This window comes from Geotrypetes seraphini, chromosome 4, assembly GCF_902459505.1.
Source record: "Geotrypetes seraphini chromosome 4, aGeoSer1.1, whole genome shotgun sequence".
NCBI lineage: Eukaryota > Metazoa > Chordata > Amphibia > Gymnophiona > Dermophiidae > Geotrypetes > Geotrypetes seraphini.
This window is the reverse complement of record NC_047087.1, coordinates 138,183,521-138,206,816: the sequence shown is the minus strand read 5'-3', so window position 1 is coordinate 138,206,816 and position 23,296 is coordinate 138,183,521. Positions and strand designations below refer to the sequence as shown.

The following is a 23,296-nucleotide window of genomic DNA, read 5'->3' as shown; positions in this document are numbered from 1 at the left end:
CAAACCCTTCCTGAGGGACCCCCAGCCAGTCGGGTTTTCAAGATATCCCTAATGAATATGCATGAGAGAGATTTGCATACCTGTCGCTTCCATTATATTTTAAATCTCTCTCATGCATATTCATTAGGGATATCTTGAAAACCCGACTGGCTGGGGGTCCCCCAAGACAGGGTTTGGGAACTACTGCTCTAGATGATAACTCAAAGGCATCATAAGCAGATCTTGCTATATATCTTCTAGCAAGAGTACAAAAGATATTTCAAAATTCCTGAAGATGTTGTGAAGGAATATATTTATCAAACGAAGACAATTTCTTAACAAGGTGCTTTACATAGCAGGAGATATAGAAATTATAATTAAGAACCCTGTTTGCCAGCATGGAATTTTGGTAGAGACAGCGTCCAAATTTATCTATAGTGCTCCCTTCATGTCCTGGTGGCACTGAAGCATAGACCTTGGACGGAAAAGATTTTTCCAAAGTTGATTCCACAACTAATGATTGGTGTTGAAGTTGTGGTCTATTGAAGCCTGGAGAAGAAATGATTTTATAAAGAGAATAAAGTTTCCTGGGAGCTACTGCAATGGTCAAGGGCATTTTGACAATTCTTGTGAAGAGTCTCTTTGAGAATACCATGCAATGGTAGTTTGAGAAGCTTCTTAGGAGGCTCATCATAATCCAAAACCTCTAGATATTCAGCACTATAGGCAGAGTCAGCTTCTAACATAACAAGTAGCTCTTACCCAATTGTCTAATGAATTTACTGAAAGAGACTCTTTCAGGAGGAGATTTTGTGTTTGATGTAATACTGTCTGTAAAACAGTATTTCTTTAGACCTTGGGATCTAGCTAAGTACTTGGGATCTTGGTTGACCACTGTTGGAAACAGGATACTGGGTTTGAGAGACTTTCAGTCTGTTCCAGTATGGCAATAATGTACTCCCAAACCTATCACCTCCTAACTTCATCCTATGCCCTCATATTCCAGAACTTCCTTTCAAATGAGGCTTGCTTCATGCACATTTATGCCACATAGGTATTTAAATGTCTCCATCATATCTCCCCCCTCTCCCACCTTTCCTCCAAAGTATACAGATTGAGATCTTTAAGTCTGTCCCCATATGCCTTATCACAAAAACCACACACCATTTTAGTAGCCTTCCTCTGGACCAACTCTATCCTGTTTATATCTTTTTGAAGGTGCAGTTTCCAGAATTGTACACAATATTCTAAATGAGGCCTTACCAGAGTCTTATACAGGGGCATCGATGCCTCTTTTTTTTCCTACTGGCCATACCTCTCCCTATGCATCTTTGCATCTTTTGCCTTCAGCTTTTCAACCTGTTTGGCCACCTTAAAATCATAGAAACATGATGGGAGATGAAGGTCAAATGGTCCATCTGGTCTGCCCATCCACAGTAACAATTCCGGTTAGATAGGGACAGATAGGGAAAATGCTTGAATACCTGATTGTAAACTGCTTAGATAACCTTGATAGGCAGTATATAAATATCTAAATTAAAAATTAAAAAAAATTTTTTTTTAATAACCATTATCTCTTTCTCTCTCCGAGAGATCCCACACGTGCCTATCCCAGGCCCTTTTGAATTCAGACACAGTCTTTGTTTCCACCACCTCTTCCAGGAGACTGTTCCACGCATCTACCATCATTTCCGTAAAAAAGTATTTCCTCAGATTACTCTGGAGCCTATCACCTCTTAACTTCATCCTATGCCCTCTCATTGCAGAGTTTCCTTTCAAATTAAAGAGACTTGACTCGTGCACATTTATATTACATAGGTATTTAAACGTCTTTATCATATCTTCACTCTCCCTCCAAAGGATACAGATTGAGATCTTTAAGTCTGCCCCATACGCCTTATAACAAAAACCACACACCATTTTAGTAGCCTTCCTCTGGACCAACTCCATCCTTTTTATACCTTTTTGAAGGCGCGGCCTCCAGAATTGTACACAATATTCTAAATTAGGTCTCACATATTATCACACCCAAGTCCCCCTCCTCTGTCTTGCACAAAAGTTCTTTACTACCTAAAATGTACCATTCATGCTAATGACTCCTCCAATTCTTATTCTTCTAGCTTTAACATGCTCCACCACCACTATGCACCAGAATGGCCACTGCCTTGATCTTGTCTTCTCCAAATACTTCATCACAAATTTCTCCAATGCAGTTCTTCTCCTCTTTGACCATCATCTGATAACTTTCACTGTTCATCACCCTCTCCCCCCTCAAGATCCAGCCAATCTCCACCAATACATTTAGGAATTTTCAGGCTATTGACCCTTACACTCTCTCCACCACTGCTTCACCCCTCCTCTGAACCACTACGCTACACCAGTTTGTCAATGAGGCCGTCTTCTTCTATAATACCATTCTCTCCTCTGCTCTTGATATCCTTATTCCTCCCCACTCCATGATCTATAAGGCACGCCAAACCCCAGCCCTGGCTAACCTCTAAAATCTACTACTTACATTCCTGTGCCAGGTCTGATGAACATCTATGGCTTAAATTCCACACTCATACTGACTTCATACATTTCAAGTTAGCTTAGCGGGGTTTAAAAAAGGTTTGGATAATTTCCTAAAAGAGAAGTCCATAGGCCTTTATTGAGATGGCTTGGGGAAATCTACCTCTTATTCTTAGGATAAGCAGCATAGAATCTGTTCTGCTACTTGGGATCTAGCTAGGTACTTGGGATCTGGCATGACCACTGTTGGAAACAGGATACTGGGCTTGATGGGCCTTCGGTCTGTCCCAGTATGGTAATTCTTAAGTTCCTCCTGACTTCTTTCAATTGCCAAACAACACTACTGCAACCATTTGACTAATCTTCTCGGCTCCAGCCCTCACTGTCTCTTTTCCACACTGAACTCTTTACTCAAAGTGCCCTCAGCTCCAACCCATCACTCCCCCCCCCCCCAGACTATGGTTAAGTAGGGAGATTGTGGATGCCTTTCAAGAGACTCTGCTCAGACAAATAGTGACGGAACCCACAAGGGAAAAAGCGATATTGGATCTGGTCCTCACAAATGGAGAGAGTATCTCTAATGTTCGAGTGGGTTCGAGAGATGGAACTTCTATCTACGTGGGTGTAGTCTACAGACCTCCGACTCAATCGCAGCAAATTGATAAGGATCTGATTGTGGATATCCATAAGTTTGGAAGGAAAGAGGAGGTTCTGCTGTTGGGAGATTTCAACCTGCCGGATGCGGACTGGAATGTTCCGTCTGCGGAATCGGAAAGAAGTAGGGAGATTGTGGATGCCTTTCAAGAGGCTCTGCTCAGACAAATGGTGACGGAACCCACAAGGGAAAAAGCGATATTGGATCTGGTCCTCACAAATGGAGAGAGTATCTCTAATGTTCGAGTGGGTGCTCACCTGGGTAGTAGCGATCATCAAACGGTTTGGTTTGATATAACGGCTAAAGTGGAGAGCGGCCGCACGATACTTAAAGTCCTAGATTTCAAACGTACAGACTTTAATGCAATGGGAAAGTACCTGAAGAAAGAGCTGATAGGATGGGAGGACATAAGAGAAGTGGAAAGACAGTGGTCTAAGCTGAAAGGAGTGATAAAAATGGCTACGGACCTTTAAGTGAAGAAAATTAATAAAAACAAGAGAAAAAGGAAGCCGATATGGTTCTCCAACCTAGTGGCTGAGAAAATAAAGGCGATAGAGTTGGCGTTCATGAAATATAAAAAAACCCAAGAAGAGGAGAGCAGAAAGGACTACAGGGTGAAACTGAAAGAAGCCAAGAGAGAGATACGTTTGGCGAAGGCACAGGCGGAAGAACAAATGGCTAAAAATGTAAAAAAGGGAGATAAAAATTTTTTCAGATATATTAGTGAAAGGAGGAAGATAAAAAATGGAATTGCTAGGTTAAAAGATGCTGGGAACAAATATGTGGAGAGTGATGAGGAGAAAGCAAATGTGCTAAACAAATACTTCTGTTCTGTGTTCACAGAAGAAAATCCTGGAGAAGGACCGAGATTGTCTGGCAAAGTTACACAAGAAAATGGAGTAGATTCTGCGCCGTTCACGGAGGAGGGTGTTTATGAGCAACTTGAAAAACTGAAGATGGACAAAGCGATGGGACCAGACGGGATCCATCCCAGGATACTAAGGGAGCTCAGAGAGGTTCTGGCGAGTTCTATTAAAGACTTGTTCAACAAATCTCTGGAGACGGGAGTGATTCCTGGGGATTGGAGGAGAGCGGATGTGGTCCCTATTCATAAAAGTGGTCACAGGGATGAAGCAGGAAACTACAGGCCGGTGAGCCTCACTTCAGTTGTTGGAAAAATAATGGAAGTGTTGCTGAAAGAAAGGATAGTGTATTTCCTTGAATCTAATGGGTTACAGGATCCGAGGCAACATGGCTTTACAAAAGGTAAATCGTGCCAAACGAACCTGATTGAATTTTTTGATTGGGTGACCAGAGAGCTGGATCGAGGACATATGCTAGATGTAATTTACTTGGATTTCAGAAAAGCCTTTGATACAGTTCCTCATAGGAGGCTGTTGAACAAACTTGAAGGGCTGAAGTTAGGACCCAAAGTGGTGAACTGGGTCAGAAACTGGCTGTCGGACAGACGCCAGAGGGTGGTGGTTAATGGAAGTCGCTCGAAGGAAGGAAAGGTGACTAGTGGAGTCCCTCAGGGTTCGGTGCTGGGGCCAATCCTGTTCAATATGTATGTAAGTGACATTGCTGAAGGGTTAGAAGGAAAAGTGTGCCTTTTTGCAGATGATACCAAGATTTGTAACAGAGTAGACACCGAAGAGGGAGTGGAAAATATGAAAAAGGATCTGCAAAAGTTAGAGGAATGGTCTAATGCCTGGCAACTAAAATTCAATGCAAAGAAATGCAGAGTAATGCATTTGGGGATTAATAATAGGAAGGAACCGTATATGCTGGGAGGAGAGAAGCTGATATGCACGGACAGGGAGAGGGACCTTGGGGTGATAGTGTCCGAAGATCTAAAGGCGAAAAAAACAGTGTGACAAGGCAGTGGCTGCTGCCAGAAGGATTCTGGGCTGTATAAATAGAGGCGTAGTCAGTAGAAGGAAGAAGGTGTTGATGCCCCTGTACAGGTCATTGGTGAGGCCCCACTTGGAGTATTGTGTTCAGTTTTGGAGACCGTATCTGGCGAAAGACGTAAGAAGACTTGAGGCGGTCCAGAGGAGGGCGACGAAAATGATAGGAGGCTTGCGCCAGAAGACGTATGAGGAGAGACTGGAAGCCCTGAATATGTATACCCTAGAGGAAAGGAGAGACAGGGGAGATATGATTCAGACGTTCAAATACTTAAAGGGTATTAACGTAGAACAAAATCTTTTCCAGAGAAAGGAAAATGGTAAAACCAGAGGACATAATTTGAGGTTGAGGGGTGGTAGATTCAGGGGCAATGTTAGGAAATTCTACTTTACGGAGAGGGTGGTGGATGCCTGGAATGCGCTCCCGAGAGAGGTGGTGGAGAGTAAAACTGTGACTGAGTTCAAAGACCGTGGGATGAACACAAAGGATCTAGAATCAGAAAATAAGATTAAATATTGAACTAAGGCCAGTACTGGGCAGACTTGCACGGTCTGTGTCTGTATATGGCCGTTTGGTGGAGGATGGGCTGGGGAGGCTTCAATGGCTGGGAAGGTGTAGATGGGCTAGAGTAAGTCTTAACAGAAATTTCGACAGTTGGAACCCAAGCACAGTACAGGGTAAAGCTTTGGATTCTTGCCCAGAAATAGCTAAGAAGAAAAAATTTAAAAATTTAAATTGAATCAGGTTGGGCAGACTGGATGAACCATTCGGGTCTTTATCTGCCGTCATCTACTATGTACTATGTTACTTCTATGACAAGGTTCACAAGATTAACCACCTCCATCTCTCCCTTCCCCAGCCCACTCTGTCAACTTTCCTTCGGCCCCTGCCACCTTTTCTTCCTTTCCTGAAATCACTGAAGAGGAAACTGCACATTTTCATTCCTCCTTCAAACTACCTGCTCCTCTGATCCAATTCCCACCCATCTACTCAGCAGTATCTCTCCTACCTTCATCCCTTCCATCTGTCACATCCTCAATCTATCACTTTGCACTGCAACTGTCCCTGATATTTTCAAACAAGCTGTAATTACCCTACATTCATCAGAAATCACTCATATTTATTGAAGGAATTCTGTTCAGCGCAATTTGGGGTTTTTGTCTCTCTCTCGTTAAACTCATATGATGATATATATAGCCTATCTAGTGCTTTCCTATCTCTAACGGAGTTCCTTTCATAAATTATTTGTATTGTACCGTAAACCGCTTAGTTCTGTAATATTCTAATGCGGAATAATAAATGCTAAAAACAACAAACTACTCAAAAAAACCTTCACTGGACCCTACCTTGTCTTCTGGAATCCAAATATCACCCCATCTCTGTCCTCCCTTTCTTATCCAAGCTACTTGAACGTGCCGTTCACCGTCACTGCCTCAACTTTCTGTCATCCCTAACTATTTTTGACCCACTCCAGTCAGGCTTTCGCCCGCTATGCTCTACAGAAATTGCCTTTGATAAAATTTCCAATGACCTGTTCCTGGCCAAACCCAAAGGCCTCTATTCTATCTTCATCCTTTTGACACTGTTGACCACTACCTGCTCCTCAATATACTATTCTCACTTGGATTTCAAGGCTCTGTTCTTCCTTGATTCTCTTCTTATCTCTCACATCGCAAGTTTAGTGATGCGATCCTTCTCCACAATAATCCCACTTCAATCAAGGTACCCCAAGGTTCTTTTCTCCATCTATACTCATTCCCTTGGTACTCTGATCTCCTCCCATGGTTTTCAATATCACCTCTATGCTTATGACTCCCAGATCTACCTCTCTACACAAGAAATCTCTACAAGAATCCAGGCCCAAGTTTCAGTCTGCCTGATTGACTGACATTGCTGCCTGGATGTCTCACTGCCACTTAAAACTGAACCTGGCCAAGACTGAACTACTTATCCTTCCACCTAAACCAGCGGTCTCAAACACGCGGCCTACAGGCCGCATGTGGCTCTCCAGGTTTTATTTGTGGCCCGCGGTCTGGATGCGATCAACAGCATTTCTCTTCCCCTTCCTTTTGGAACAGCAACGTGTCTGGCCGGCTCGTTCCGTTCAAAGCCGCAGGTTGGCGGCTCCTCACGCTATCCACTCCTGCATCGGAAGCCTCTCTGACGTCACAACATCAGAGAGGCTTCAGACGCAGGCGCGGATCTCGCAAGGAGCCGCCACCCGCGGCTTTGAACGGAACGAGCCAGCCAGCTGCTGCTCCACAAGGAAGAGAACGGAAGGGAAGGGGAAAGAGAAATGCTTCTGCTACATAGGAAAGGGGGACCCTAGGGAAATGCTGCTGCTGCTGTTCAGGGAAAGGGAGAGGGAGGGAAAGGGGAAGAGAAATGCCTCTCCTGCACAGGAAAGGGGGAAGGGAAATGCTGCTTCTGTTGCTGCTGCACCCAATTGGGGAAAGAGAGGGAAGGAAGGAGAAGGGAGAGGAGAGAAACAAGAAAAGAAGCCAAGTTCATGAGAGGGAGGGAAAGAAAGGAGATATCAGACCACGGAGAGGGAGGGAGAGATGCCAAGGCATGGGGGAAGGGAAGGAGACAGATGCCAGACCAGGGGAAAGAAAGGAAGGAGGGAGGGAGGGAGAGAAAGGAAGGAAAGAGATGCCAGACCATGGAAATAGGACGGAAGAAGAGAGAGATCGGAAGGGAAGGCAAGACATGGAAACGTAGATTTTGAAAAGAAAGCAGAAAAATTGAACATTAAGTTAATGCCAAAGATGGATGCAAGGCAGAAAGTGAAGACGGAGAGAAAAACAGTCAAAGGACAAGAAGGCCCTGGAAACTTAGTTGAAAGCACAGAAAAATAAAGTCACCAGACAACAAAGGTAGGGAAAATGATTTTATTTTCAATATAGTGATTGAAATGTGCCAGTTTTGAGAAAGAAAAGATATTAAACTTTAAATGTGAAGGGCTGCAGAAAAAATAGAGTACTTGGAGGGCCACAGAAAAAATAGCTAATGTCTTATTAAAGAAATGACAATTTTGCATGAGGTAAAACTCTTTATAGTTTATATATCTTTCCTTTTAACTGTTAAAGGAAAGTTTTATAAACTATAGAGTTTTACCTGATGCAAAATTGTCATTTCTTTAATAAGACATTAACTATTTTTTCTGCGGCCCTCCAAGTACCTACAAATCCAAAATGTGGCCCCGCAAAGGGTTTGAGTTTGAGACCACTGACCTAAACCTACCTCTCCTTCCACTCTCTATCTCAGTGGATAATATTCTCATCCTCCCTATCTCATCAGCTCACATCCTCGGTGTCATCTTTGACTCCTCTGTCTCTTTCTCTGCACAAATCCAACAGACCGCCAAAACCTGTTATTTCTTTCTCTATATCATCAAAATCTAATGCTTCCTCTCTATCAAAATCCTTATCCACACCCTTATCACCTCTCACCTAGACTATTGCATCTTGGTTCTTACATGTCTTCCACTAAAACATCTCTCCCCCCTTCAATCCATTCAAAATTCTGCCGCACAACTTATATTCCACCAGAGTTGCTATGTTCACATCACCCCACTCCTCAATTCACTTCATTGGCTCTCTATCCATTTCCGCATACAGTTCAAACTCCTCTTAATGACTTACAAGTGCAATCACTCTGCAGCATCTCAGTATCTCTCTCTCTCCTCATCAGGCAAGTCTCTCTTATCTATACTCTTTTCCTCTCCTCTACTGCTAACTCTAGACTATGTTCTTTCTCTCTTGCTGCATCATACACCTGGAACGGACTTCCTGAGTCAGTATGTCAAGTTACGTCCCTAGTAGTATTCAAATCCAGGCTAAAAGCCCACTTTGAGGTTGCTTTTAACTCCTAATCCCCACTTGCTTGGTAAAGCACCCATAACTGAGAAACTGTTTAACTCCCTGACATGTCCTGTATGTTTGATTAGATTGTAAGCTCAACCGAGTAGGGACTCTCTCTCTTCAAGTTTTAATGTGCAGTGCTGTGTATGTCTAGCAGCATTGTAGAAATGATAAATAATAGTAGTAGAAAGTTTATGTTACTGGGAAAAGAGGGTACATTTTCCCCTCCCTATTCGCAGTTTCGACTATTTGTGATTTTTTTTTTGCCTGGGCTCCCCCCCTTCCTAGAGAATCACTTGGAGGCAGCCCACATCAACCAGAACTGGCCCTGGGACTTGGAGGCAATCAGAGGCGAGCAGCCACCCCAGGAGCACAGCTCTCAGCCGTGGACACAGCTCCGGTGACAACTTCACGCACAGACCTTACCTGGTGGTCTAGCAGTGACTCGGGGTAGGAGCGATCTTCTTACACTCCTGTCCCGTGTTGTGAGTTAGCCCAAAAGTTTTTAGTGAATTTTCATTATTCACGGGCCGGCTCTGTCCTTAACCCCCACAAATACGGAGGGGGGGGGAGTGTATTGTGGAGAAAAAGGTGGGTGCTTCAGCAATGGCTTTCTGATGTACCGATCTCCTATTTGTACTGGAGGTCTGCTTTTTATAATCTTATGATGCTGGAAGCTTGTTATACCTGCCTTACTGAGAAACAGAAGAAATAATTCTGGAGGGTTTGGGAATCTTATACACAAGATTTATTCCCCCAGTCACAAAGAATGTTTTATATTTTAATTTCTTTCTCCATTCTATGGGCTTATCCTTACCATCTACTGCTCCTACTCATGAAAAGGGACACTCACTGGATATTATTAGCTTTCTAGATCTCACCATCCAACGGACATTTCTTGATAATGTCTGTTGGCAGAAGATCCCCTGGTCTGATCATTACCTTGGTTAATTCTCTTTGCCTATTTTTATGTTTCATATTCCAGAGAAATTGCAGCAGAAAAATACGTATTACTTTTAGAAAGAAAATTAATTCAGAGCACTTCTGGTCTCAATTTTTAGACTCTCTCCCCTACTCTCCCAGAGATCAGTCTATTGATGGTAGCTGGAATAATTGGAGAAATTTTTCAGAAAGCACCTATCAATCCTTGGCCCCTCTCACCTCCAAAACAATCTCCTATGCTCGGAGAGCACCTTGGTTTTCGTCCTTTCATAGGGATCTAAAGCAAAAATGCAGAAAGTTGGAACGAAAATGGAAAAAATCTCACTCTGATTTAGATAAATTAAATTGGAGGCTTAATATTAGGAAATATATTTTAAAGTTAATGAAAGCGAGAAAAAATTATTATGGGTGCAAATTAGTCAAGTCCGATAATCAAAGCAATACCCTGTTCAGACTCTGGCATTCTTTGACTAATATGAATTTAAAGTCTGAACAATCTCCGTTTCCTACGGCTGATGTTCTAGCTGTCTTTTTCAAAGATAAAATCTCTCTTATTAGGGATTCCTTTTCTGCAGTGGATTTTGAACCACTTTCTACAGATTCTAAGGATATTTTAATGGAGATCCCAGTAGATCGTTTTTGGTGCTCTTTCAACCCAGTGACTGAATTTCAAGTTTCTCAACTATGCGAAAAGATGAGGAAATGTAAATATTCTTTGGATCCTTTTCCATCGTACCTATTCACTAATACTCATTCCCAAGCAAATAACTGGCTGACTGCACTTTTGAATTATGCGCTGGAAAAAAGGTATTTCTTGCAAGATATGGGGTGGATAAGTCTCACTCCTCTTCTAAAAAAAGCAGATTTGGATCCCACCATTCCTTCTCATTATTGACCAATTGCTAATATACCATTGATGACCAAATTAATGGAACCGATCGTCGCCAGTCAACTTGCTATCTATCTCGAAAAATTTTCAATTCTCCTGCCAGGTATTGCGGTATATAAGCTGTTATTATTATTATTATTTCAACATGGTTTCCTTACCAACTTCAGTACTGAAACTTTTAGTCTCTTTACTTTCAAACTTTCAACAATTACAATTACGAAACAAATATGTTATTTTGCTTCAGTTTGATTTATCTGAGGCATTTGATGTCATCCATCATGACATCTTGCTCTATTTATTTTCAGATATCAATCAGGTTGGTCTGGATTGGTTTTCTAAATTTCTATAGTCTTGTTCCTATTCAGTTAATATTGAAAGTGACCTATCAAAGCCTTGGAGGCCTTCTTGTGGGGTCCCTCAAGGCTCCCCATTGTCTCCAATATTATTTAACCTTTACATGAGTACATTGAAATATTACAATCTGATAGCTTAGAAAACCTTACTTACGTAGACGACATCTTAATTTTGATTGAGGTTGACACTGATCTTTCTAATATTGTTTCTAAAATAAATCACTGTATTTCTAAACTTCAATCCTGGCCAAAGTCAGTTCAGAAGAAACTAAATGCTGCAAAAACTAAACTTCTATGGCTGGGCCCAAAGTTGGATTGTTTTCCCCCAGCTGTGACTTTGGATTCTGGGGTATCTCTGCAGATTGAATTTTCTTCCAAGATATTGGGTGTTCTTATAGACTCCGCTTACTTTTAAGGATCAAATAAAGTGCTTTTTTAGCCTTCGTATGTTGAGGAAAGTCAGGGCCCTTTTCCACCATCAGCATTTTTCTGGTTTGGTCCTGTCTATTATATTGGCCCAGTTGGATTACTGTAATGCAGTTTATCTGGGCTTAACTAAGACCTTTCTGCAAAGACTCCAAGTGAAACAGAATACTGCCGCTAAGTTGATCTTTGGAAAAAATAAGTTTAATCATGTGTCCCTTTTGCTTCAAAATCTTCATTGGCTTCCTGTCCATCTCAGGATTCATTTCAAATGTGCATGTATTGCTTTCAAGATCCTGTATGGTAACTTTGAATCTTTTGTCCCTCTATCTTGGAACGCTCATAGATCTTGTCTTGCAAGAAGCACCCTCAGCTAAGGAAATAAAAGCAATTAAGAAACTTAGTCAATCTTTCATTTTTAAACTAACAGAATTATGGAATGGAATACCCTTTACTTTAAGGCATGGGTGTCAAATGTCGGTCCTTAAGGGCCGCAATCCAGTCGGATTTTCAGGATTTTCCCCAATGAATATGCACTGCTTTCATTGTATGCTAATAGATCTCATGCATATTCATTGGGGAAATCCTAAAAACTAGACTGGATTGCGGCCCTCAAGGACCAGCATTTGACACCCCTGCTTTAAGGGGTTCTGACTCCTTCCAATCTTTTCGCAAAACTCTAAAAACAATTTTGTTTGCCAATCATTTTGGAACTCACTCTCATTAGTTTTTTACTCTTTGATTTATGGTTCTTCTTTCTCTTTTTATTACTATTCTTTACTTTTTAAAAATTATTGTTAATCGAGTCTAGCTCCTCATTTGGTGATGACCCGATATACAAAGCCAAGTTTTAGTTTAGTTTAGCATGGTGTTACATGTCTTAGATTTATAATGTTGTAACACAGATCAACCACCTATACTTTGTACATTCATTCCAAGGATGTGGGTTTTTTTTTTTGGGGGGGGCGCAGTTTGGAATGGGGCAGGAGGATATAATGAGTAAAGTGGGGAAGGTTTTTCTTCTTGATGGTTCCATAGGAGGCCATAACAGCACCGCCTTCTGCAACTTTGTTGGCTACTGCACTTGGTTTTGTTTTGGTAGGAAAATGGGGGGAGGCCTCACTAAGGGGTGGAATTTGGAGAGGGGACTTCAGGGATGGTACTGTTAGAATAGTGGAATTGTTCTCATTGTTCATTCTATGCATATATCTATTGCTGTGTTGCCTTAGGGTTTTTTTGCGTTTGTCCAGTTGTGTATGTTATTGTTTTGTCTAATCGTGTATGTTTATTTTGTTAAAGTTAAGTTAAATTATATTATCTGTTTTTACCCTATTTTAAAATGTATAACCACCTTGAAATAAATGATAAGGCGGTATATCAAATTTTAATAAACTTGAAACTGATAGATTTGACATAACTTACCTAGTTTCCAAAAATCTAGGTTGCCAACCCTACTAAAAGGATCATGAGGGAAGGAGGGCATGAAAGTCTACATAGATGAAAGCCAGTCAAACACCTATCCCATCATGCAGTGAATACATCATGCCACACAATGGGTTCATCATATCAACTTCCTATACTACCATGTAGTATCCACATCAAGCTTCTTTCATATCTCATCACCTTACACTCCTGGTCTATTCTTGATGCCAAAAGCTTTATCCCATTCATCATTTTGCAAAGTTATTCTCTTTCTGTGTTCTCTCTTGAAAGGGAAGAAAGCCATGAAAAGCTTAGTATTAAAAAACTTCCTTTCCCTGCACTGCTGGGTCACTGCCCATGAATGAAAGGAAGAGGACTGGCATGGAGGGTTATATGATACTCCATACTGATAGAAAATATCACAACTAACACACAGAAAGAAACATGAGGATCTAGGGATAAAGGATTAGTTGGAGTTCACTAGTCACATTATCAAGCAATCTCACTGCAGTGCCCATACCTGAGTGCTAAAGGTGACAGTATTTAGCCCTGGCTGCAAGGTCACACTGCTGCGTTTCAAGGTGTTGGCACTGTTGTTAAGAGAGAGTGGTGTGGGTGTTTCCAGAAATGTGCTGCTTTCCTGCCAACGCAGCAACATGTGTGTGTTTTTGCAGATGACACCACTGGTGTTAAGAGAGCTGTCTGATGGATTTTTCTCATGCATTTCATATAACTCAACTGCAGGCATGGTCTGCCGTGACACAGCCAAGCCCAGCACCTCGTTCTGGAAATTGATGATGCCATTGGAGGTCTTGTGCTTGGTTAGCCACTCTGCTGTCTTGCGGTAGCTGTTTTTCTCAATGTTGAAGTGCACGTTGAGACTGATCTGATCCACACACACTGCAACCGGCATTTGGCTCCACAAAGTCACCTCCACAGACAGAGTGCCCCCTACATGAACCACAGCAGTTGGAGGCTCAAAGTGTAAGTTCTTCAGCTGGGCAAGAGAATCTAAAGCAAGTAAAACTTTGCTACCTGTGAAAGATAAAGGGCAAAAGTCATTCAGGCTCTTATTACTAATATGAGCAATATTAAAAAGCCAAAAACTTATTCACAATTTCAAATGCATTGTTTACCAAGAAATACTTAACTTATAGACTTCACAACAAAATTAAAAGATATGTAAGTTATCTTACTCTGTGTTTTTCAAACCTATCCTGGGGGAACAACCAGCCAGTCAGATTTCAGGAAATCCCTTATGAATATTTATGAGAAAGATTTGTAAGCCTGTCATCTCCATAGTATGAAAAGCTCTCTCTCAATTCTGCTATGTTAGCACTTCAATATCTAAAACACCTATTTCTCCTCTACTCAAATATTCACTTTCCTTCAGTTCTTTTTCTGACTTCTGTCTACCTACACTTGATGAGCTGAAGGCTATAATCCAGTGTCTAAACCCAAGGAATAACTCTAGAAAATTTGTCTCCTACTATTCTTTTTATTAAATTCTTTATTCATTTTATAACTTACATCAAGTGCACAGTAAATATCAAACAATTATAATACAACATCACTTGAAAAGTCTTCAATATCATACACCAATAAGATTTAACCCCCACCCCCTCCCACTATTCTTAAAAATCATTTCAATATCTTCAGTCCATTTCTACTTCACATGATTAATAAAAGCGTCTCTACCGGCTACATACCGCCTTCTTGGAAATCTGCTCTTGTATTTCCAAAGCTCAAACAAATAAGCATATCTGAAAACAAAATCACTAATTACCGTCCTATTGCTAACTTACCTTTTTTAGTTAAAATAATCAAAAAACTGGTCTTCAATCAACTGTCCAATTTTGCTGAAAAAAACTAACACTCTGCACCCCTACCAAACAGGTTTTCAAAAAGATCACTCTACTGAACTTTCTCTCATCGGTCTAACAACCTCAATTCACTACTTTAAAGACCATCGTAAATCCTCCATTCTGATTTCCTTAGTCCTTACATCTGCCTTTGACACAATTGATCATTCCCTACTCCTTATACAACTAGAATCTATCTGTATCTCTGGTACAATTCTGCAATAGTTCTTTTCCTACTTTCAGGACCGAAACTATAAAGTTAGTTTCAATGACTATTTCCTCTACTATTTACCAAAGCTATGGAGTCCCCCAAGGCTCAATTCTTTCTCCCCTTCTTTTTAATATATTCTTGACACCATTACTTACTTTGGCCCAATCTATAGGTTTCACTGTCTTTACATATGCCGATGATATCCAACTACTCCACCCCCTAAATCCTACATCACCTGATGAAATAACGGAAATCAATCAAAAACTCAATAAAATCAGCTTCTTGCTTTGGCATAACAAACTTTCACTGAACATCCTTAAAACTACTAGTGTCCTTTTCTTGCTCTCTCCAGATGAACATCTATGTTTACCCATTTGTATCGATTCTGCCCAAATTCAAATGGATAGTGAAGTCAAACTTCTCGGAGTCATTCTAGACAAGAACCTCAGCATTCATCAACAAATTAGTGCAGTTATGCAGAAATGTTTTCATAAGCTTAGGCTCATCCGTTCTCTGTCTTCTTTTCTTGATCCCTCTTGTAGTTTCAACCATAGGTTACTGCAATGCCATTTATCAAGGTATAACCCAGAAAGAAATCTGCCATTTACAACTATTGCAAAACACTGCTGTCAAATAATCTATCATGCAAAAAAATTTGACCATGTCACTCCTCTCCTCCGCAAAGCACATTGGCTACCCATCACTCATCGCCTCACCTATAAAATACTCCTCCTCACCTTTAAAACAAAATACTCTAACCAATCAGCATTCATAAATAAACTTTTGATTCCATACTCATCATCCAGTGCCCTCCGATCTAACACCAAAACCTACTTTCCATACCGTCAATACGCAAACTGTTTTACGATACTACTTGCAAATCTATTTTTACAGTCACCGCCCCCTCTCTGTGGAATGCCCTCCCATTAGATCTTCGATTGGAGAACTCTCTTGAAAAATTTAAAGCCAAACCTAAAACTTTTTTCTTTAAAGATGCCTTTACTCTTTAGTACCAGCTTCTGCTTCTCAAATCTTTAATTCTTGTGAAGCCTTGAAACATCAAACACTTCTTCTGAAGCAATTCCCATCCTAATGTTTTGCCACTCCCCATTTATCTTCCTTTAATTAATTTTACTTCGATGTATTTTAAACAACCTTTCTCTCCCCAACTTCCCTTTTGTTCCATGTACGTTAATGTGAATTCATCTAGTATTTTTAATATTTGATAAAATTTTGCTTTTATTTACCTATTTTAATTGTTTTCTACAATCTTTTTATATTGTATTTTTTTATATTTAGACACTTGTTTTGATAGACAGTATATCAAAAATAAAGAAACTTTAAACTATGACCAATCTGCCCAGCAGAATTAAACCTCACCAGATCAAAGCCTCTACTGCTACCATAGATCTCTTGAAATCTGCATTTCTGGAAAGCATCTGCAAAGTAACTACCTGGACCAGTCCTCAATGTGCCTTCAGTTGAGCATACTGAACAACCTGTCCAGTAATTTTTGGGAAAAAATAAATAAATTATGCTATCTATGGTTCTGTTGAAGACAGATTTTGTAGAAAATATGTGGTAAAATGAACTTGACACAAAAGGAGAAGTTAAAATATTATAAGATCAATGTGAAGACTGGCTATAGAAATCTCAGAACTTAAATTGATGTTTTAAGTGTAGCCACTGAGATTTTATGAAAGCTTTAAGGTAAACATATTTCTACTACAGCAGGGGTGTCCAACCTTTTGGCTTCCCTGGGCCGCATTGGCTGGAAAAAAAATTTTCTGGGGCCGCACAAACGCTGCAGCAAGACAGAGGAGGGAGCCGACAAGACGTAAACACCTGGGGGCAGCATAGGAAAACACTGCATCGCCCTCGACCAGGGCCGCACAAAATACTTCACAGGGCTGTATGCGGCTCTTGGGCCGCAGGTTGGACACCCCTGTACTACAGTATATGATTTATTTATTTTACCTTGTTTCTGTATAGACCTTGCTTCTGTATAGAACAGTTCAAAGAATATATAAAAACTGATTAAAACTGAAGGAGATGAAGACATACTGTAGCAGGGGTGACAAACTGGAATTCTGAAGAGTCGCAAGGCAGACTAGTTTTCAGACTATCTTTAACAAATATGCATGAGATATATTTGCCAAAACAGTGCCAAAATTCAAGCATGTAAGGGATGGTATGAAAATGGGTAATACTGGTGGAGAAAGGAAGGGAAACGGCACTGCTGAAGTAAGACCTGTGACAATACAATGGACAGCTATAAAAGGGCAAAATGGATAGACCAAAATGTCATCTGTTAACATCTTCTATCATACAATCCCAAAGACATTTCATTTCTATTAACAAAACATGCATAATGTCTTAGCTATCTAGAACAGTCCTGAGCTACCTTGGTTGCTCATTTGCTGATTAGCATATTTCAAGATTTCTTGGCAGAAGTGGCTGCGTTCCTCTTCTGTTAGATGGGCGTCTCCAGCTAAAAGGCTGCTTGTCTGGAGATAGCTAGGATAGTGAGTTAAAGAAACTTAAGGATCTGAGACAGACAAACTGCTTTGGTCTATACATTACTCTAAACAGTATATAAAATTGCATAAACAAAAACATTAAGTACTGATGACAAAAAATAATTCTCAGAAAACTCTTTCCATTTGCTTAGTTTATACAAATATCAAAGACTGTCTCATTCTTGCTAAAAGGGTGATACTATCCATTTGGTTAGCGCTTTAAGTGCTACTCCAAATTTTTCAGCAGAAGGATATCCATATAAAGGTATTATGTTTATCTGGAGTGGCTTAATGGTTAGAACTGGAGAACTGCCAAGTTCACCAGTTGAGCAAGGGAAATTTTAAACCAGTTCTGGATTTCAGACAATTTTATCCTGTTGCATTATCAGACCTGCAATGCTGAGTTCAATGGGTTACAAATAGCACACTGAATTGGAATGTAAGACAAAAACAGGACTGACCAAATGTAGTCCCCCTGGTACTGGGTAACTTTGCAACTCTGCAGTAAAGGGCCGCAAAGAGGGAGATTTACAGGTAATGAGGCTCAATCAAAAACATGTCTAAAAACCCACCCAAGTTGGCACTTGGTCATCCTAAAAGACAGGTCGTCCAAGTACCGATAATTAAAACAGCTTTTTGGGCATATCCAAGGACTTTTTAGGCCTCTGAATTCCACTGTGTGCCCACAGTTGAAAGGGGCATTTCTGGCGGAGTGGTTAAGGTGGGATGTAAGCAAGATATGGGCCAACCTAGACTTGGTCATCCTTCAGGGATAATCAAAGGTTTCAAGATATTTCCTATGCAAAACTTATACGTTGTGAGTTAGACAATGTAAAAGCAGGTATAAGTGCCAAAAAGGTATCAAAAGTGAACAGTTAACCACTGCAGGGACAAAGTAAAGACCCCCACACACTCCCCCGTGTTCACTGACCTCGTCGCAACCCCACAAAGTTCAGAATAAAAACGTACATACCTGCCTCAGGAACATCAGCACCTGCTATAGGAAAGCCTAGTAGAGCTGCACAGAAATGGCTTAAGTAGTCGGGGGGGGGGGGGGGGGGGGGGGGGGGGGGGGGGGGGCTACTGAACCATAGAGAGTAGGACCCAGGCCCATAAGCCACTCTAACCACTACAATCATGGTGGAAAATGTGAGCCCACCAAAACCTCACTGTACTGCCATATAGGTACCATCTGCAGCCATAAGGGCTATTGGGGTTGTAGACAAGTGGGTATTTGGGGGGGCTCATCATAACCTATAGGGGAGCTCTGGTGAGATGTTTATCTGGCACCCTTTTTGTGAAGTTCACAGCAGTGCCCTGTAAGGTGCCTCTCTGCTCTGTTGTCATGTCTGGGTGGCCAGTCCATCACAATACTGGCCCCTCTAACATCCAAAATAATTTGGCTTATACAGTTTTCTTGATAATGTAAGGGATATTTGTGAAGGGTAGGGGAGACAGGGGTTTTGTTGATCCTTGCTGTGTATTTGTGTTTATAAAATGACAATTGAACAGAATATTGTTTCTTTTTATATTTTAATAAAATAAGTTCAATATAAAATCATAACTATTTCGAGGCTTATGCGGATGGGATCAGACGCTTTACGGGGATGGGGCAGAAACGGGTACCGAGCTCATGGGGACGGGAACAAATTTTTCCCTGTGTCATTCTCAAAAAGTAAAAGAAAGATCTCACCTAACATTTACTATCTTACTCTCAAAAGATTTTGGTAGATCTTCTGTAGAGGAAATAGATTCCTATTTCATCATTACTTCCTGTATATTCAATAAATTGTTTACCAGACTATACATTTTCTTGATATTTGGAGAATCCTGACCTATATAATAATAATAATAATAATAACTTTATTCTTATATACCGCCAACAATCTTGCGACTTCTAGGCGGTTTACAATAAAGAGAAGTGGTTTACAATAAAGAGAAACTGTACATACAGCGAATTAAAGGGTATAGCATTGTACATCTGGTAATTCCAACATTAATAATATTAACAACAGTTTGTGTGCTGCAAGACCAGGAAGTGCCATGCTGCTAACACAAAATTTAGAAATATTCCATGAATTGAATGGTGTGTTCATGGTTAGTGATTAGGGTTGGGGTTTACAATTTACAGGGTTGGGTATGTGGTGGTGTTATGAGGGGGGCTGGTGTTCTGGTTCGTTACCTAGGTATTTCAAGAACAGGTAGGTTTTTAGGTGTTTCCTGAATTCGCCATAGTTGTTTGTGTGAGCAATTAGTTTTTCTAAGTCTTTACCCCATGTGGCTGCCTGGTACGATAGCAGTTGTTGATGGTATCTCTTATATTTACACCCTCTAGCCGGAGGGGAGACAAATTTCAGGTGTGTTTTTCTTTTATGTCTGTTGGTTGGGAATGAGAAGAGGTCTGTAATATATTTAGGGGCTAGACCGTTTAATACCTTGAAGCAGAGACATCCTAGCTTGAACTTCGTGCGTGCCTTCATCGGCAGCCAGTGTAGGAGTCTGTAGGAAGGGGTTATATGGTCGGACTTCTTCAACCCGAGAATCATCCTGACTGCTGCATTTTGTATCAGTTGTAGTCTTTGCATTTGCTTCTGGGGGATTGTCAGATGGGTGATGTTGCAATAATCTAGGTGGCTTAGTATTAGGGATTGTACTAGAATTCTGAAGGCTGAAGTGTGGAAGTACGCCTTAATGGACCTAAGTTTCCAGAGAGTGAAAAACCCTCTTTTGATTAGGGAGTCTATATGGTCTTTCATGGTTAGTTCTTGGTCTAGTATTACTCTAGAATCTTCATCGTTGGTTGAATAGGGTAGTTAAGATTGTTAATGTGTAGTGATTTTGTCGTGTTATGTACGTGTGGCGAGGCTATAAAGAATTTAGTTTTCTCTGCATTGAGCTTTAGTTTGAAATCTGTGGTCCATTGTTCCATCATGTTTAGCGCTTCAGTTGCTGTGGGGGTGACTTCGGAGGGCGAGGTGGTAAACGGGATAATGATTGTGAAGTCGTCTGCATAACTAAATACTTTTACGCCTCGCTGTGTCAGCTGCGTACCCAGTGAAGCTATGTAGACGTTGAAGAGGAGTGGGGATAGTGGGGACCCCTGTGGTACGCCTGATGGGTTTCTCCATATTTTGGAGAGGTTACAATTGAAGCGCACTTGATAGGTGCGGGTCGTAAGGAATCCTCGAAACCAGTCCAGCACCTCGCCTCCGATGCCGATTGCGTCTAAGCATTGTAGTAATTTTTTGTGATCCACCAAGTCGAAGGTCGAGCTCATGTCGAATTGCATGACTAAAGCTTTGTGACCCTTGCTGAATAAGTTGCGTATGTAATCTAGGATCGCTGCAATCACCGTCTCCGTACTAAACAGCGGTCTGAAGCCTGACTGGGTTTCATGTAGCAACGAGAACTGATCCAGGTAGTTCATCAATTGGGTTTGTACCAAACCTTCCATTATTTTTACGAAAAATGGGATGGATGCTACTGGTCTATAGTTAGTTACTGATGTTAGGGGTAGTTTACGGTTTTTTGGAATTGGGGTGATTATGATGTGACCATTTTTTGATAGGAATTTTCCGTTTTTGAAATTATTAGACATGTGAGTCCATAGTGTTATTTTAAAGTCTAAAGGGGCTGCTTTCATTATGTTGGGAGGACAGGGGTCTAGGATGCAGTTTGATTTAGTGTATTTGTTGTAGAGTTTTATGAAGTTATTCCATTCTAGGTCCTGAAAGGAGTTCCAAAACATGTCAGCTGGTGTTTCATTTTCGTGTATGTTGGCTATTTGCTGTTCATCTGTGTTGTTTGTTGGGCAGTTGTTCCTTAGGTTCACAATTTTTGAGTCGAAGTGTTGTGCTAGATCGTCTGCTGTTGGAAGTTTTTTGTCGTGCGGGGATTGACTGTGGCGCGTGGTGTCAAATAAATTTTTTACTAGATTGAACAATTCAGGAGTGTTAGTTCCTTTTGGACTTGTATTGGATATGTGTATTATGGATGAGTAGAATGTTTTCCTTTTTTCTTTTATCAGTTGTTTGTATTCCTTTATGTTTGATCTCCAATTGTTCCTGTCGGATATATCGTCTGATTTGTTCCAGATCCTTTCTAGTCGTCGTATTGATTGTTTCATTTTTAGTAATTCGGAGTCGAACCAGTTGTTATATATAAGACTCAGCATTTTTTAATTTAGCTTCTTAATCTTATATTTATACTCTCCAAATGCCCTTCTTCAAATCTCTTTCTTCTACTCAGTTTGATCCTTGTTCCATCTTCTCTCCATAATCTCTTAGCAGTTAAATACTCATGATTAAACCAAAAATATATATTTTTACTTTGTCTTAGCCTCAATTTCTCTGGAGCTACCTCATTCAAAATCATTCTATTCAACTCATCCTGATTTCACCATGAAATCGGGAGATTCCTTTAGCTGAAAATTCTGACAAGAGCAAAACATTGGCTCTTGCTGTATACAAAGAAGCCTGAGCAATGTCATGCATATGTTCCTTCCAAAAGAGAGCAAAAGTTAACTCACTACAATCAGATCACAACACCTGACTCCAAGAGCAATCGAACAAAGAAAAATCAATTGGTGTGAGGAACCTATATGCTAATAAGTCTAATAAATTAGCTCCAACATGTGATGAAGATGCAAGCGGCCTTATAAAGCACAAAGCTGAAAAAATTCAAGACAGATTTAGTTTTAGAATCATCAAAATTATCCAATTGTAAGTTGATATCTCCCAGTAAAATAATGTTAGCATTGTTCGCACTAATGTATGAAACTTGCCAACTACACGGAGAACAATAAAATAGACGCAACATAGCTGGCCTCTGTAATTTTTCATCCTGAATTGCACATGCAAAGTTTCCAAATGAAATGAAAGATGTTCAGAAGTTAGTATAACATTTAAAAATTATTTATAAATAACTACAATTCCACTCCCTTCTTTTTTGTTCTTGTTAAATGCATTATCTTAAAACCATTTGGACATAATTCTTTTATAACTGGATCATCTTAAATGTAACTAGTAGTGCTGCCCGATTCAGGAAAAAAATATTTCGATTCGATTCAGCCTATTGAATTGATTTTTTGATTCGATTTTCCTGCCCAAATGGGTGAGATTTTTTTTCCAAACATCCTAGTGGCTTTATTTTATGACCTCTTCACACCCTTTGCCCTCTCCTGGCACTGTGGTGTAAACAAAAAATACTTTTCCTTTCTCTATTAAATCCTAGCTCACATTTGCGGTCTAACACCAACTCTGGCAGGATACACATTTCAAATCTGACATATTGTAATCTCAAAACAGAAAGTAAAATTATTTTTTCTATCTTTTGTTGTCTGGTCATTATTTAAATCAGATTGGTCCCACACTTTGGTTGTCTTCTGATAACGCGCTTGCCAGGGTCTCCTTCTTTCTCCGTGCTAACCATCCATCTTCCATCTCTGTCCTCCCCTTCCGTTTTCCTTCCCTCCTCCAGAGGTTTGGCATCTTTCCTTTTTTGTCTCCATCCCATCAGCTGCAGCGATGGACCCCACCATTCCCAGATTCACCATCTCCTTTTCTTAACTACCCTTTCATCCTGCATCTCTCCCCTCCTTCCCCACCACCCCAGGATTCACCATCTCTCCCATTCTCTTCCCAACTACCCTCCTATCCAGTACCCTACTCCATCCCTTGCGTCCAACTTCTCTCCTTATGTTCCTTCCCTCCCTAAATCCCATTGTCCACCATCTCTCTCCCTCTCCTGTTTTTAGA

General features: G+C 40.6%; 1 protein-coding gene across 12 annotated transcripts in view; it reads right to left on the bottom strand.

Moving 5' to 3' along the window:
• TRAPPC10 (trafficking protein particle complex 10) overlaps nucleotides 1-23,296 on the bottom strand; it is a 507,189-nt gene that overhangs the window by 136,620 nt on the left and 347,273 nt on the right. For 10 of the 12 annotated variants that reach the window (XM_033941690.1, XM_033941689.1, XM_033941691.1 and 7 more), the window contains 3 exons: nucleotides 18,113-18,244; nucleotides 17,426-17,538; nucleotides 13,469-13,983 (listed from right to left, as the gene is read on the bottom strand). In XM_033941690.1, the coding sequence (XP_033797581.1) occupies nucleotides 13,469-13,983; nucleotides 17,426-17,538; nucleotides 18,113-18,244 (760 nt within the window). The remainder of the gene's footprint in view (nucleotides 1-13,468; nucleotides 13,984-17,425; nucleotides 17,539-18,112; nucleotides 18,245-23,296) is intronic. The other 2 variants (XM_033941694.1, XM_033941699.1) reach the window with 1 other exon arrangement.